Source organism: Perca fluviatilis, chromosome 9, assembly GCF_010015445.1.
Source record: "Perca fluviatilis chromosome 9, GENO_Pfluv_1.0, whole genome shotgun sequence".
NCBI classification, from domain to species: Eukaryota; Metazoa; Chordata; class Actinopteri; order Perciformes; family Percidae; genus Perca; species Perca fluviatilis.
Genome location: NC_053120.1, coordinates 11,123,583 through 11,141,253, shown reverse-complemented (window position 1 = coordinate 11,141,253; position 17,671 = coordinate 11,123,583). Strand labels below are relative to the sequence as shown.

Below are 17,671 nucleotides of genomic sequence, written 5' to 3'. Positions count from 1 at the left end.
AAAAATAAATATTAATTCTTGAATTATTATTACCTCTTAACTTTACTTCTCTTAAGACACGTTCACTGTTAGCTTTTGATTTTGGTCTTATTCCTGAGCATTTCATTTTTGAGTTTGAAAGTTTCTGATAATTATAGCAGTTGACCACTCTGGAAAAAGATGGTCGTAGACCTTCAGTTAAAATTATTTAAACAAGCTTTGGCTTTTTGTATGTGTTTTAATATTTGTAGCAATTCTGTCTGTGCTTTTGCCTGTTGTGTGTGCTTTGGTATTTACAGTTTAGCCTTTCTGTACTCTAAGCACTTTCCTTTTTATGCATGTGCCTTCACTCTTGTATATGTTTTGGCATTTGCAGTATTTTCCTATTAAGGGCACATTTCTCTGAATGTTTTAGCTTTCACTCTAGTGTGTGTTTTGTCCCTAGGGGCGACCTCATGTAGGAGATTAAGTCTGCATTATTCATAGAAAAGCAGCTCAAATGGCACTGCTTTTCCACAACATTAAGTAGTGCATGCCTCCAGCTGACTTTCTCGCTCTCTGTCCTTTTCTACCTTTCCGCTAAAGGTCTGTGTGATTTAGCCAAAAGACTATAATATTTCATTGTTTCCCCTCTGTGTTTCCATAGCAACTCTTCAACTGCCAGGCCTTGAAGAAGCTGAGCATGCCCGATAACGACCTGTCCAACCTGCCCACCACCATCGCCAGCTTGGTTAACCTCAAAGAGCTAGACATCAGTAAAAACGGTAAAAATCTTCTCTGTAACACAGATGACCAATCCAACCAGAACAAACCACAAAACTAAAATAATTTAAAAAAAATTAAAATAAGAAAACTAAAAGTCAACTGCTAACTTATCGGCATTACCAACTGCAATTTGAATTACTATCTGCCCATATACACAGGGCTTTAAATTAACTTTTTTAATCACCAGCCAACATGGCTAGTCAATTTTTAAATCCATTTTTGTCCAGGGAAAATAAAATAGATTATGAGTGCCCCTGAATACGTTTTAGCATCCATGCTTCTTTAAAAATATGTGTTTGGGTTGATGGCTGGCAGATATACATTAAACTATAAACATTTACTTTACTCTCGAAAAAATATCTCCAGGTTTTTTGTTTTTTTTCCTATCTGATTTTACTGCTTAATTTCAGCTCCTCTGTTTTGCTTCCCACAGTTCCATTCGTTTTCCAAGCCAAACACACACCAAAACGCCCAAATTTCTTGCCGGAAAACAGACCAATCTGTAAACACTGACTTGTCGGATGGTTTCTGCAGCTGGCTGATTAAAAACAGACGCTTTGCTTCATTCATCACCGGCCAAATTGGCTCGTAACTTTACAATGTTATACCAGCCAAAGTTATTTTTTACCTGCTTTTGGTGGGTTGGCGGGTGTTAATTTAAAGTCCTGCATATACAGTACTACAACATATGGAGTTGAGCAGGTAAGGAAACAAAGGTAGCACAGATCTCAAGGCAGCCCAGAAAAAAAGCTCATAATCACAATGATCTCACCTCCAAAATATATGAAAAAACTTTACACTGTCTTAACACTTGCAAAGCTTACTGTAGATAATAATTCCCTTTCTTTATAGGAAATCACTCAACAAACTGAAAATAAGTAACTCACCAGAGGCCTCACGATACAATATCATCACGATACTTATTTCACGATACAATATTATTGCGATTTTAAACATATTGTGATATTCTGCGATATACTGCAATTTATTACCTTTTTTCAACTTCAAATATTTCCCAATTTTAAATGATATCCCCAAAAGGAAACTTTGTCAACATCTGTTTTATCTAAAAAGATACATTTCTCTGTTTGTTCGTCTCATTTCAATTTTATTGCTGCAAAATGGGATTATCAAGCAGACAAACTGACCAACACATATATAATAATAGATCGATGCTTGGGGTCTGTGTATCGATACAGTATTGACACGGAAAATATCGCGATATAATGCTGTATCGATTTTTTTCCCCCCACCCCTAGTAACTAACACATTTCCTCTTCCATCTTTGTGTGTCTCTCTCTCTTTCAGGTATCCAGGAGTTTCCCGACAATATAAAATGCTGTAAAGGCCTGTCTGTGGTGGAGGCCAGTGTCAACCCTATCACCAAGTAAGACACCAAAGCACACCTTGTCTTATTCCTTTCAGTTGAAGCCTCTAGTTTGACTGCAGCAAATATTAGCCTAATGTTTGACTACAGCTCAAAGGTTTGTTTTGCAAGTTGGACACAATATAGCTGCACTAACAAAAAAAACTGAAACATGTAGGGGATAATGCATCTGCTTCTGGATAACAACATGAGATAAAACAATGACTCTATTATACTAAAAATAACACCTCTTAATCACTTTCAATTTGGCTTTCATGTATTGTTTACAGCACCAATTTATCAACCACTTTGAGTGGACTCAGTACAAGCTGTAATGGGTTTTTTGTTGTTGCATGTGCCATGTATTTAGCTGTTTTAGCAGATTTTTCTCTGTCAAGAGACCAACACTGTTGTTTTTTTCCTGCTTTTACGTATTCCAAGCCATGCATTTATAGCACCACAGAGAGGTTAAATATTTTATAGTAGTTGGCTGTATCCACAGACCCCCATTCTACCATACAACCGCATGTGTTTTATTGGCTCAGCTATGGCTAGACAGTGGAAGATTTAATTGATACAATAAAGTGCTGATGTTTATTTTTGAGCAACAGATGTTAATGCTAGTAATTGCTGTTTTCCTTTCGGTGGTGTAATGTCCATGAAGCGCACACAAACACACACACACACACGCAAGTAAAAAAATTATTTCTCTGCAGTAAGTTTGTGTGTGTGTGTGTGTGTGTGTGTGTGTGTGTGTGTGTGTGTGCAGGAGATGAGTCATCTGCAGGCTAATATCAATTAGCTCTTTCTACTGTACAGGGTTGTTACGGAAACATGTTTTAATCCATTGAGGTTTTTCAAGGACACACACTTTCTTTTTCTCTTTATTATTCTTCTTTTGCATTTGTTCTTCTTTTTTTCCACCTCTCGCCATTTCTCTCAAATTTCTAGACTCCCAGATGGTTTTACGCAGCTCCTGAATCTGACCCAGCTCTTCTTAAACGATGCCTTCCTGGAGTATCTGCCGGCTAACTTTGGCAGGTAAACTGATGCATGTCATTGTTTGTGTGTGCTTGGTTGTGAGCATTTGCGGATGACTGTGTTAGATGAGGTCCCATTATCCCATATTTTTTTTATCATTTTATCCAGGTACTTATTTCTCAATTTTCAACAAGTTGTTCTTCCCCTTTAAATTCTGTTATTGTGAATGAGGGCAGCTGATAGCGGTTAAGAATTTCAAATGAAATCCTGTGCAACATGTAGAAGCTCATAAGTGAAAGACATTCTCTACATTGAAACATTTTCATGGTGATGTTCATCTGCAAGGATGTGGAATGATTTTTGGTAATTAAACATAATTGGTCAATCATGATGCATCATTATTATCACTGATTAGGAAATAACACTGCTTCTGGAGTTGAAATGGTGATAAATGTGGCCTGTTTTTGCCTCATTTCACTGAGTGTTATTAACAACTGATGTAGTAACAGTTGTTGCAAGAGAGAATTAATACAGTAAATTAAGTTTTGGTTTATGTGCCTTCTGTTTTTCAGACTCTCCAAACTACGGATCCTGGAGCTGAGAGAGAACCACCTGAAAACCATGCCAAAGTAAGAAAAAATGCCATATGTGTGTGTGAGAAAGACAGACAATTACACACACACACACACACACACACACACACACGCACATGCTTCATGATACCGACTGTATGCTTGCGTTCCCAGGTGTCCAGATTAAAACAATATTTATCCCTGGCAGGTGGTCTTGAATACTGATAAAGCCTGTTATAACAGTGATGTCGTCTAACAGTTTTAAATGTTTCCTGTTTAACATAACAGCTGTACCTAACATAGACAACCATCAGAGTTGTAGAGTAACTAATTTAAATTACAATCGATTGTGAAAAGCATTAATACTAATGCCAATAATACTACCGCTGTAATTATTACTTTACAAGTATGACTACCAGGGCACGATCCCCCTTGCTCTCTAACTGTGAACATGGTTCACATTAATTGCTGGTTGTTAGGATGTTTCCTACTCAACATGTAGGAGGCATGTTGATGTAAATCCAAAGTGAGCATAAATAGTTAAGGTTTTTCCCTAAGATTTTAAAAGATGTCAGGGAATCACGCTTTGCAACTAGCTAACTGAAGTAAAAAAAGAACAGTAGTGTGTTCAAAATATAAATGAAACGATAGGAAAAACTGAAAAAGGAGGGATGCAGGTTTAGTAAACATCACTCCCCAGGAATAAATCCTAAATATGGACACTGCATGCATCGTCAACGGCAGATTGTCCATGGCCACACTGTAGTTGCTACGTTTAAATCAAAGCAAATCAGAGAGCCACAATAGTCAGAAGACTGCTAGATCCAGTCAGCTAAGCAGGAATGCATTACAGTGCATGACAATAATATTATCATGTGTAATTTTCAACTGATTTAAAGATTCAAAGGTTTTATTTGTTAGTGAATGCAGGGTGGCTAACTACTAAAGAATCAATAGAATAAGAGTAAAAATAAGAATTAGAAAACAAGGCAAAAAAATTTAACATAAAATGAATACATACAGAATACATCTAATATGATTATTAAATGCTACATTGTATTTTTGCCTGGTGTTTTGGTGGGCTGTGCATTGTTCAGTGTACAAAACTAGCCTATATAAAGTACATATGTCACAATGTAGTAGTAGTAGTAGTATTAATCAATGTATTCTCTCCTCTCAGGTCCATCCACAGACTGACACAGTTAGAGAGGTTGGATCTGGGTAGCAATGAATTCTCTGAAGTGGTGAGACTGATTTTATTTTGAAATGCAGCATGAATTAAGTGTTTAAGTTTAACATTGAGATTGTCCTTTTTGATCAAAGAAAGCTCAAATATGAAAGTCTTAGGAGTAGTTTACTAGTTGAACCATATTTATTTGTAACAAGGAGGAGGAACCCAAACAGAAACACAGATGCCGTGTCCTATTTTGAGGGCCGCTGCCTTCAAAGTTCACATTTCAAGACCTAACGCAGCATATGGTCAATCCTCTGTACACTGTCTCATTAAGGCAGGAGGAAGTTCAGCCTACTGTCCTTCAGCTGGACCCTGAAATGGGACACAGTGACATAATGGAGGAAGAGGAGACTGGTTGGAGGCTAACAGGATATGTCATCAGGGTCAGACAGGAAGTCGGCTATGACAGGAGTAGGTTGGCTGTGTGGTCTGCTTCCTTCCAAGAGAGAGAAAGCACTGAGAGAGAGATTGCCAGTCTTACCCACTCCGCTGACATTTCTTTATTTTCTTTATTTATGCCAAACTGGGTCGGAAGATGCACTGAAGTTGTTTTTTGGATCTGTACATGTTCACAACATAAGTGCTGAGACGGTGTCCTTTGATGTTAACGAATAATTCATATTTTTTATCATATAAAAAGCTACTTTCTACATATCTGCATATTTGTTGATGCATATGTCTGCAATATATGCTGATATGGATTCCTCTGTTTGCATGTTAGCCCGAGGTGTTGGAACAGATCCACAACCTAAAAGAGCTGTGGCTGGATAACAACTCTCTACAGTGTATACCAGGGGTAAGAACACACTTTCAGCTCTTGCAGTAAAAGAAAACAGCCGCTCTGGAGATATTTGAATGACACTTTCTTTTCAGTTTGTTGCTTATCTGTCTTTACTCTGTCATTCAATTATTCCGTTTTCTCCTCGCTCTCCCCCGCTGCAGGCGATAGGAAAACTTCGTCAGTTGCGGTACTTTGACTTAGCTAAGAATCGTATTGAGACATTGGACACGGATATTTCAGGCTGCGAGTCCTTAGAAGACCTGCTGCTCTCCTCCAACATGCTGCAGCAACTCCCTGACTCTATAGGTACACACACAAACACATACATACATGCACACACAAAGACACTCATAGACTTAAGTTGATGAAGCTGTAGCGCAGCATTTAAATTCCCACCTATTTAGTTCCTGATGGGGCTGCGCAGTAGACAGCAGCAGAGGACTGTGGTTGTACTGGGCACATCACAGGTGAGAGTGGTTCTAGCTGTGCGAGAGTGGTGTAGCACAGATTACTCAAAAGTGTAATAAAGGATAAGGCTGGTGTTACTCTTTATTTTTCCTACTGACAACAAATCTTATGAAAAGACAAAAGAAAAAATCCCCACATCCATTGATTCCTGTGAAAATCTTAAAAAAAAACTGGTTGCATTGTTTAATTTTTAGTAATTTACTCAGCCAACTTCAGCCAATGATACTCAAACAGGAATGCATTATGCATTTGTTTGGGACTATTTTCAGACTGACTAAAATTGATTTTATTTTCCACTGGGGAATATTTATGGCAGCAGGATGGTGTATGTGGGATTGAATCAAAATAAACTATAAGTTCATGGTAATGAAAGAACATGGCACCCACTGCAGTCCTGTGGCTCATTGATGGGTTTTTGGACAAAATTGGAGTTTTATTATAAAGAGGAATTAGATGTACCACGATTTGGCTACACAGAAAAAATAGTTGTCAGGATCCAATCATATTGTTTTCACAATAAGAAAAATACAGAATATGGCCAACTTTATACTTTAATTCCACTTTTGTCTGTAAAATTGTTTTTAAAAAGGGGCATTTCAGAGCTCAGTGTATATGTGAATATGTCTGTGTTTGCATATTGTGTAGGAATGTTGAAGAAGCTGACTACATTGAAGGTAGATGACAACCAGCTGACCTCACTGCCTAACACCATCGGGAGGTAAGAAACACACACACACACACACACATACACACACACACACACACTCAGACAAAAAGAAAAGCGAATAATAACACCATGTACTGTATACATTTGCTTTATTTTGAAATCACCTTCTACAGTATTTTGTCAGATTTTCTCAGCAGGTTTATCTTTGGTGGCTTGTGGTTTTCCTTGTGTATTACTGTTAGTTGCTGTGTTGTTATGCTGGCTCATGATTGGGGGGTTCTGTGTGTTGTGTTTGCTGCGTTGCTGTGGCGTTAGTGCGAAGCCCAAGCACGGGTGAGTAACATGAGCCTACCGGATCCAGGGGTGCGTTCAGCGACAGATAGATGTTCAACTGCGTTACAGATACAAACACACAAGCTTACAACTACATGGGGTTGTGGGAAACATCTTAAATTCATGCAAATTACATGCAAACATAAACTTTAATTTGGTTTTTTACTTTATCAATATTTGGACTATAATCCACATTCTCAATTGTGTACAATACACAATGTACAATACAAGCCATGCATAAACTTACTGGGTCGAGATATAAATGATTGCATGTAAAATGATTACAGTACTTTGATTACAATAATTCTTATAATCCATCACAGTCCAGATTCAATCACATAAATCAGATTAGTTGCTTTTGAAAAAAGAGCGTTTGTTGAATTAAGCAGAAACGTTTTCTTCTGAATTCGGAAGTATTGTCCTAGCCTTGTTTCATGTCTGTATACTGAGATTGCTTGCAAGCATACCATTCTGCTCACATTGCAGACTGCAATAAGAAAACACCTCCAGGATTTATAAATTGATTCTGTTCCTTTTTTTCTGTTTGAAACAGTTTAGTGACTTGGATCTTGTTGCTAATTATTGTGTGAATCAGTCAATCTGTGATGGATTATATTTTTAAAAGACCATTTAACATTCAGTGACATACAAGACTTAAATGTCACTCTTTGCAACACATTTGTATCTAAATGCTTTGAAAACATTTTGTCTTCCTGAACAAATCCCGGGTTTAAGCCTCAGTAAGTAGTCCTGTAGATCCATTGTTTCCCCTCTGATTAAACCAAAAACATGAAATGATCCTTTTCTTACCCCTCGAGTTTTTAAGTGCTGCTTAATAAAGATGAATGTGATCATATTTCTACTCCTCTCTTTCCACAAATAAAGAATTCTATATTTCTAAATAAATTATTTTACATTACTTAACAGATACATATATCTGCAGAATGTATGCCTTTACCTCAACCAATAATACATGTATTTCCCTCTAGCTGCATCAGTACTATAGGAGAAATACTGTATATACACAGAGCTGAATCAGTAGATTTGTTGCTGTACTCATCTGTACTGTTGTAAGGCCTATAGTGGATTCAATTAAAGTCAATAAGCAACGCAGTTACTTTTAAGGAAAGAGCAAGTACAGTCTTATGTTTTACTTCTTAATGTTTTAAGGCCATTACTATATTACAGCTATGAAATTGGTCACAATATACATTACATGTATATGTAAACCAGGTAGGTGTATATATTGCTATCTCTGAGTTTACTCTGATTTAAAACATTGTAGCCTACCGTAGCACCTGATTTTAAAGCCAAACTAAAGCATGTATGCTCCATACACAAAGGAGGAGATTTGAATCTAGAAAACGTAGAGTGACCTATAGTGACTACCGACTGAGCCACTGTGTTTCCTTGCAACACCTGCCATTGAGAGTAGGATTTAAGGAGCTGGTTGGCAGATGGCAGCTAAATGATCTCAGGAGTCATATTTGACACATTCAACTCTAGCTGTATATTTTTGTGGGAGAAGAAGGAGAGACATTTTCATTCTTTTAAGTAGGAATAGAAACAGTGCGGAGAAGAAAATTATAACCTAGGCAAACTTAAATCTTAAAATAGGATATGAAAATCCTCTCCTCCCCTCTCTCCTGTCAGACCGTATGGTGGCACAGATGGTCCGGTCCATTGGGAATAATAATAGCAGACTAATGCAATGTTAACAGTGACAGTACAATAATGTAAAAGTGTTGTCTCATTAGCATTAGCCTGCTGTTAGCGTGCTGCCAGGCCAGTGATGACAGTCAAGGGGGGAGCAGGGTCAGGGTGTCCTGTAGAGGGCCTGACCTGGATGTTACTGTGAATCTTAGTTGAGTGAAGAAGTTGAGATCCAGGTTGAAGAATTTCAGACATCAAAGGGGATTAAAGATGGTCAGCAAATGAGACCAAATGAATGTATGTTATAGCAGATTGATTTGGTTGGTTGAGTCTTAATTTATTGACAGATTCTTCAAGGTGATGATCTTTTCCTTCTCTCAACACACTCGCCCTTAAGTTATCGCTATAAAGACAAATTTCACATCTTATCCGAACATGTTACAAGATAAGGCTGGTGCCATTCTATATTTTTCTTATTGACAACAAATCCCACAAAAAACACCAGAACCAACACTGTGTTAGTCCTTCTCTCAATACCCTGCCTGTGGCATTCAGCTTCAAGCCCATTTGTTCCTACTGAAGACTTAAGTCCTAAATTGTACCTAAATCCTAAAATAATAAATTAAAGGTCAATGATTTCCTCAAACAGCCTAAACGTAACTCAAACTGGAGGAAATAATGCATTTGTTTGGGACTGTTTTTTAATACAAAAACCTTTTTGGAAAACTATGAAGGTCTGTTGCATAGAGGAATAAGTTTAATCAGGCTTTGGCTACACAGACAGTATTTGATAGTAGGATTAATACATTCTCGGTTCAGTCTTTTCACAGGATTTGTTGGCAGGAGGAAACATAAAGAGCTGCGCCATCCTTATCCTTTACAACCTAAGTAATCTCAGGTTGCAGCAAAATTTTAGCAGCCTGCAGAATAATTTCCTTTCTTTCTCTGTAATTTTCTTTGCATCTCTTCTTTTCTGCCTCTGTTTTTGTCACACAGTCTGTCTTTATTGGAGGAGTTTGACTGTAGTTGTAATGAGTTGGAGTCTTTGCCTCCCACTATCGGCTACCTGCACAACCTGAGGACCTTCGCTGCTGATGAGAACTTCCTCTCAGAGCTGCCGCGGGAGGTAGGAAGATCAACACCTGATGAACACTTGCACATCTTCCCTGCAGTGCAAACTGAAACTATTAGTTGATTAAACTGTTTTTTTTTTTTTTATAATTTCTTAATCAACAAATGCCATAAATTGACTGCTTCCTGCTTGTCAATTGTGAGCCTTTGCTGGTTTTCTTTACTTTGTATGACAGTGAATATAATGTCTTTGGGTTTTCTACTGTCGGTCAGACAAAATAGGCAATTCATCGATGAAATTCTTAGCTGCAGCCCTAATATTTTTTATGCATTGTACTGTAATGTAGCTATTTTAAAGATGTCCCTCATGTAGCAGATCATTTTCAGCACCAGGCTTAATTGTAATTTGATCTGATGGTCAATATATATGTGTGTGTGTGTGTGTGTGTGTGTGTGTGTGTGTGTGTGTGTGTGTGTCTGTCTGTCTGTCTGTCTGTCTGTCTGTCTGTCTGTCTGTCTGTCTGTCTGTGTGTGTTTCAGATCGGTAACTGTAAGAATGTGACAGTAATGTCGCTGCGGTCCAATAAACTGGAGTTTCTTCCTGATGAGATCGGACAGATGACCAAACTACGAGTCCTTAACCTCAGTGACAACAGGTATACACACACACACACACACACACACGCATGCAGGCAACACTTTCTCAATGGCCGTTGTGGTTCTGTAGCTGCTCTCAAGGCCTGCAGTTGCCATGGGATTGGATAAATTGGTTGCCATGGTTACGTGCTCTGCAGGCTGTACAGTGTGTGGCCATAAGAAACATCTCTCTTTTCATTCTCACCCCTCCCTCTGCGTCTCTCCCTTAGGTTAAAGAATCTACCGTTTACCTTTACTAAGCTGAAGGACCTGGCAGCTCTCTGGCTTTCTGACAATCAGGTATCTCCTCCCACACTCTTACCAAGAGACTGTACATGGGAACAAGTATGCAGCACTAACACACAAAGCTACTGTACACACTAATCAGAAAACCAGGCTTTTACTTGAGAAAGGCTATTTGTCAATAAAGGTTTTCATCTCCAGGTTCTCATGTTTCATCAGCGTTTGCTCTTCATGCAAACTTAACTCTTCCTCCCTTTGTTTCCCATCAAACACCATTTCAGTGGAGCAAGTACAGTAGCATTATTTCATTATCTCCCAGAAAGACTTTTATTGTAAAACATTTGCAGGAAGTGTTGAGTTTTACTTACAATAGTGGATCATTATACATGAACAAGTATGACATCACCCTGTTGTTGTACTGATGGAAATAATGCTGTGCATATGTTGAATTCACCATAGCTGCAGCGATTTTACTGTTCCCTCTGTCTTTATATTGGGCCGGCCACGTTTAGTTTTTGGGGCCCAATAATTACTTGATTACGTACTTTTATTGGATAATTCATTGCATATAAATCTTCTCAACAATGTTGAGGCTCGATAACAAATTCAGCATGAGTAATGAGAATGTAGAATGTAGAGTTATTGCTCTGTCCATGATCATGTATTATTTCGCTCAAAACTATATTTTTTTACGATACAAAAATATTGTTCATGCCATTTGAAGTTAAGTTTCAACAAAGTAAATTAAATTGAAATCTAAGTCACAACAACAAGGGAACTTTACCGGACTGCTTAAGAAGAAAGCAAATTTAAAATTCAAATGCAATTAGTTTTTATAAGATGAACATGCAAATTAGAGAAGCACTTGACAATTAATTTGACTCACTGTTCACATTGCAAAATTGAATTTGTATTACAAATGTTAAGTAATCACTGTCTCCCCTTTTTTAATTTTAGTTTGCTTGCTAATTTTAAGTGATTTACAGCTTTACAGTAATACTTTGGCTGTTTCCCACCTGTCAGTCAGGCGTTTTTTGTTGCCAAAGTTGAGCCAATCAGATATTCTAATAAACATATATTTGCTTTTCAAAATTGGATGTAGGATTAGGTTTAGATTAGGAATTTGGGAATAAATGTGATCAGTGAACTTTCCCGCAAGAATACTAATACAAACGTGTGTGTGTGTGTCTGTGTTTGCAGTCCAAGGCTCTGATCCCACTGCAGACAGAAGCCCACCCTGAAACCAAACAGAAGGTTTTGACCAACTACATGTTTCCTCAGCAACCGCGACATGATGAGGGTACAAACTGTGTGTGTGTGTGTGTGTGTGTGTGTGTGTGTGTGTGTGTGTGTGTGTGTGTGTGTGTGTGTGTGTGTGTGTGTGTGTGTGTGTGTGTGTGTGTGTGTGTGTCTCATCATGTGTAGACATGGGTTAAGAACATTTAAAAAAGGTCACTGAACGTTTTGTATTTGTTTTATTACACTCGTTTTGACGAGATGATATGATGTTATGTGCTCTGACGTTATGTGTAACAGTTTTTTGCATGTGCATTTTTTGTTCGAATGTTTCTAAATGTACACGGGAATTGAATGTGGCAACATTTGTGTATAAATAAGCTTCTGTCTGATAATTAGACCTATTGTTTAATAGCAGTTTTTAACCCTGTCCTGGATGTGTGTTTGCGTGTGTGTGTGTGTGTGTGTGTGTGTGTGTGTGTGTGTGTGTGTGTGTGTGTGTGTGTGTACAGATTACCAGTCGGACAGTGACAGCTTTAATCCTACTCTGTGGGAGGAGCAGAGACAGCAGAGGATGACTGTGGCCTTTGACTTCGAGGACAAGAAAGAAGAGGAAGACAACTCTGGGAAGGTCAAGGTCAGCTGTCTGTCTGTCTGTCTTTATGTCTCTCTTTCTGTCTGTCTGTCTCTCTGTCTTTCCGTCCGTCCGTCCGTCCGTCCTTCCGTCTTGCTCTCTTTAGTAGCTGAGCCTGAGCAGGAAGGGTCATATGAGGCAGCCAGGGTTTATATTCAAGTTTTGCAAAGACAGCGTTAACTGACTGGCCGCTGGGGCACCTCCAACTCTTGAATTAGCAGGAAATTGTCCAGGTTGTATATATATATTCACTTTATGAATATATATATATATATATATATACATATGTATATGAATCTATACACAGATTCTGAATTAGTTTTGAAATAATTTGGCAGTGTTTATTTTCCCTGATCCTGTAGTATTTAAAGCCATTTGACATATAAAGGTGAAAAAATGCATCAGCTCATACAATTTGAATTAGCTTAGGTTAGGTTACTTTATTGGTACCCGTAGGTAAACTAGTTTTACAGTCTAAGAGGCAGGACATCCTTAAAACTTTGTAGACCACAACATAACATACAACACACAAAACATTAAAACATATAAAAACAGGTAGTAAAACAGAAAAAAAGAGGAATAGAAAACAGTACATGACCAAAGTGCTTATGCGTTTTGTGCAAATCATTTTGTGTGTGAGTGATTTAACAATTTGACTCGGACTTGGTTTTTGCATTGCTCTCAATGTACACATAAATAGACATAGCATAATACCTGAACATAACCCTATAGTATCTATATAATATCTTTTGTTGTATATATTTTCTTTATTGTATGCATTGTATTATTATATGTTTTATGTCAAGCACAGAACTGGAGGGGGCAACAAAGCATTTTACTGCAATATGTTAAGTATATGATGCATAAAAACTTGAAAGCAGTATTGTTAAAAGATGTAGGAGTTTTTATTTTTGTGTTGTGTTGTCAGTATCTGGGGGGTTATATTTTAAAGTAAACTTTCCAAAGTGTATTTATCAGTTTAAAATATATTCCCAGAAACCTTAGACTTAGACTTAGACTTCTCTTTATTGATCCCTTTGGGATGACTCCCGCAAGGAAATTAGATTTCCAGCAGCAGATTTTAGCATCTTACAAAAACACTCTTTAAATAGAAAAAAGATAAGAATACAGTATAAGAATAACAATAAACTTTTAGCTAAATATTTTTACAAAAATAAACAAACAGTAAAACAACAATGAACTACAGATAAATAAAGATAGATATATAGGACTGTGTATGGTATTGTGTTATTATACAGTTAATAAATAAATGACATTTAGCATAAATTAGCAGTTAAGAGCAGTTAGAATGTCCAGGTATGTATGTGACTAGATTATTAATAATTTATTGCAGTGTTCTGTTCTCTGTTCTGTCCTCTTTGCCCTATAAAACCTGCAGTTTTTCCCAAATTTTGTTTCTCTTCTGATTTCACTGGTTCACTGGAGTGTGTGAAACATGATTGAACAGTCATTCAAATAAACAGTTAACAAGAAATGAATGTGTGTTTCACGTCGGCAAACACAATATTTATAGCATTCCTTTTCAATGCTTACTTAGTGTGTGTTCTATATATTTTCATGTATACCCTCAACCCATTTAATTTTTGTGTGCAGGTGGAGATAAACCTAAAGCGCTACCCAACACCCTACCCTGAGGACCTTAAGAACATGGTCAAGTCAGTGCAAAGCCTTGTGGGTAAAAGCTTACACGCCGGACACGGGCACCAGCACCAGCACCAACACCAGCACCAGCACCAGCTCCAGCACCAGCACCAGCACCAGCTGAGCACAGGCACTGCCACCTCGGCAGGAACCAACATGGAACACACGCACCTCAGCAAAGAACAGTACGAACAACCATGGCCCCTGCCTCCTAAAGAGGTAGGAAACACACACTCCCAGCCACAGACATGCTCCACTCACACGCAAAAACATATTCAATTTTACCATACATCACCATACGCTACATATCAGTGTATCTGTAGGATTGAGATCTGTGTGTGTGTGTGTGTGTGTGTGTGTGTTTTCCAGGTGACAGACAGAGAGATGCAGGACTTCTCTCAGTCTCAGCTAATGGATCAGGGATCAATGCATAACTCCGGCATTGACATTCCCAAGAGGAAGGATAAAGAGGACCTGACGGAGAGCTCTGAGGTTTGTCACATAGAGTGCCACACACACACACACACACACACACACATGCGTGCGCACACACGCACACACACCATGATTTTGGTGTTTTTAGCTTGTGATAATTCAATTACCCAATTTCATTAACCTCGTTAAGTCATATTCATGTTTTCTAAGTTAATGGGCCCTATTTTAACGATCTGAAACGCAAGTATCAAACGTGAAACGCAAGTAGCTTTGTGGGCGGATCTCGGGCGCTGTTGCTATTATAACGGCGGGATAAATGAGTCTTGCGCCCGACGCAAATCTTAAATGGGTTGGTCTGAAGTAGCTAGGTGTGGTTTGGGCGTAACGTGAAATAAACCAATGAGAGCGTCATCTCACATTCCCTTTAAGAGCAGGGCGCTTGTTCCATGGCGGATTGCTATTATGACGGCAGATTTGCCTGGCGCACGCCAGCGGGAGCTGTCCGGGATGCGGCAAAGTAATAAATGCCCGTCTTGTCCGGGTGGCGATGTTGCTGCTCCTCTCGGGCGCATCTCCTCAAGTCTGGAGAGGATTGCTGCAGCCATGGAGCGTGGGCCTCCAAACGCACCACCTGCTCCTGTTGTGCCCCTTCCTCCCCCCCACTCCATCTCCGTCCACCCGCTCCACCAGGAGCGCATCGCACATTACTCCCGGACCAGATTCCGCTGGAGTGTCCAATCCCACCGTAGTTCAACATCACGTCTCCTTAAGTCCTCTAATATTTCCTCATTTATGTCATCAACAAATCCATGATTCATGGAAATGTTGTATAAAACATAACAAGCCAAAGTGCCAAAGTGTATGTGCGTTGTGCACACGTTACATTATGGCCAAGCATTCGTCTCTAAAATAGCATCTGAATAACGCGCCACTGACTTTAGACCAGGTTTTTCCTGGTCAGTGGCGGAATTGTTTTCTGAAACTGCAGAATAGCACCAAGTAACGTTTGTGCCTGAACACGCCTCCTCTTTTCGCTGAACCGCCCCCGGGAGCGCAAACACATTCCCTAATTTACCGATGTGCGTCTGTGGAGGGAAAAGTCCGCTGTGCGTCGGGTGCAAAATAGGAATGATACATGCGTCGGTGTACAAAGGCAATTGCGCTGAATGCAAGATAGGGCCCAATGTGTTTCTTTAGAGTTCTCAGGGTAATTAATGGACAACGTCAATAAAATCTACACTTTGAGTAAAGAAATGTTGTCTGGTGGCGTGACGCTACGAAGCTCACAGCACGCGATTGTCTGTTACTTATACATAGTTGTAAAATAATCATGAACGTAGTTAAGTAAAAGTTTGTGGAATCATTGATCATAGGTTAGTTAAGGAAGTCTCACAAGTATATTTTCCAATCTAGAAATAAAGCACTTAAAGGTGCCCTGTGGAGTTTTTCTTGTACACAAGCAAAAGCTATGTTTACATTCAGTGTTACTCACCAAAATGCATTGTGTCTAACAAATGTGTTGAATTAATTGCCTTTCTCATAAAACATTTGCAGAGGAATATTTTGAAACCATAACCATATAGATGTAAAGCATTGTTTACATCTTTCATTTTGGCCACAGACACAATGTCTTTGTACTATGAATTATTCAGAACAAGTACTAAGCTCAAGAAAGGGAACATTTTCATTTTATACTTAAAGTAAATAATATGGCCTAATTTCATCCTATAGTGTGTTATTCTGCACTTTCTTTTTGATTATTACAAATAATAAAGCAAAATTATCATCTTTAAATAGAAGATATACTGTCTCTCACATCACATAAGTTAAATAAGTGTTCTTTTTTTCTGTCTCTGTATTGACTGTCTCTCTTTAGCATAGGATACACTGGACCATCCTTTATGAAAGGAAAGGAGATAATGCCGTCCCACAAGTCCTTGTGGCAGCAGAATTTAAAGCGACTCATCACCATTTTGCCGTTCATAATCTATAAAGTGCGCAGTAGCGCCATAATCCTGTACGCACCGTGCATACATTTTAGTTTTATGTAATACATTATATAATAATATATTTCTGTCACCCACCTGCTACCATCTAACCCTTATAACAAATAATATGTAGCCTACAGTAGATTTGTAGGCCTAACGCTTTCTGCTTATCTTGCATACATGTAACAATTATTTTATTATTATACATCCTAATCGTGATTCATGTGGATAAAAATGAGTGGACAGGAGGGTGAGCTGAGCAACTAATAGTGAAAATAAACTTAATTTGCTAAACACCTTTCATACAAAAAACAGCCTACAGCTCTCAGTGCTTTATAATAACAGAATGACATGCAGTGAGTGCTTCACATGAAACAACATAATTATTGCAGAAAAAGAAGGGGAAAAAATGGTGATGAAGTAATATTTTCCACCGGGTTATCCACGTTTATTAAGCCTGCATGAAACATCACGTTTAGAACGCACGGGGCGAAGTATCCAGATGCGCTTGTTTCACCGGCAGACCCACATCTATAACATCGCCCTCGCATGATTACAGCCGAGTGTAAGGACAGTCGGATTCTCCTCGCACCGCGGTTGTCTTATCCTAATTCCTTTTGAATTCTCCTTCACGCCTTTCCTTGACCTCATGACGTTTACAATCAGGGTTAAGGAAAAGTTAAGCCTTGGTCTTGACTCAGTCTCGACTTGTCTTGGACTTGACAAAGGTGGACTTGACTACAGCCCTGCCTTTAAATATACCAGCAACGTCTAAATACTTGGCCAAATCATTTATTTATTTTAAAAACAATTTCAAAGCAAATCTGATGACATCTACAGTATATTAGATTGTTGACAGGTTTCCACTACAGCAGCCTTAACTAACATTAGTTTAACAGACTGACAGGACAAGCAGCCTCAAATATATTGTGTTTATGAGGTTGAAATCTTAAAACATTAACATTTC

General features: G+C 38.5%; 1 protein-coding gene across 13 annotated transcripts in view; it reads left to right on the top strand.

Annotated features, from left to right (window-relative positions):
- Window positions 1–17,671, top strand: part of lrrc7 (leucine rich repeat containing 7) — a 128,253-nt gene that overhangs the window by 79,080 nt on the left and 31,502 nt on the right. For 10 of the 13 annotated variants that reach the window (XM_039811339.1, XM_039811340.1, XM_039811347.1 and 7 more), the window contains 16 exons: window positions 626–743; window positions 2,053–2,131; window positions 3,062–3,151; window positions 3,664–3,720; window positions 4,844–4,907; window positions 5,619–5,693; window positions 5,840–5,984; window positions 6,792–6,864; window positions 7,129–7,146; window positions 9,796–9,925; window positions 10,411–10,526; window positions 10,737–10,806; window positions 11,950–12,049; window positions 12,498–12,622; window positions 14,234–14,500; window positions 14,651–14,773. In XM_039811339.1, coding sequence (XP_039667273.1) covers window positions 626–743; window positions 2,053–2,131; window positions 3,062–3,151; window positions 3,664–3,720; window positions 4,844–4,907; window positions 5,619–5,693; window positions 5,840–5,984; window positions 6,792–6,864; window positions 7,129–7,146; window positions 9,796–9,925; window positions 10,411–10,526; window positions 10,737–10,806; window positions 11,950–12,049; window positions 12,498–12,622; window positions 14,234–14,500; window positions 14,651–14,773 — 1,650 coding nt within the window. Of the gene's footprint in view, window positions 1–625; window positions 744–2,052; window positions 2,132–3,061; window positions 3,152–3,663; window positions 3,721–4,843; window positions 4,908–5,171; window positions 5,254–5,618; window positions 5,694–5,839; window positions 5,985–6,791; window positions 6,865–7,128; window positions 7,147–9,795; window positions 9,926–10,410; window positions 10,527–10,736; window positions 10,807–11,949; window positions 12,050–12,497; window positions 12,623–14,233; window positions 14,501–14,650; window positions 14,774–17,671 lie in introns of those variants that run through there. The other 3 variants (XM_039811338.1, XM_039811349.1, XM_039811348.1) reach the window with 2 other exon arrangements.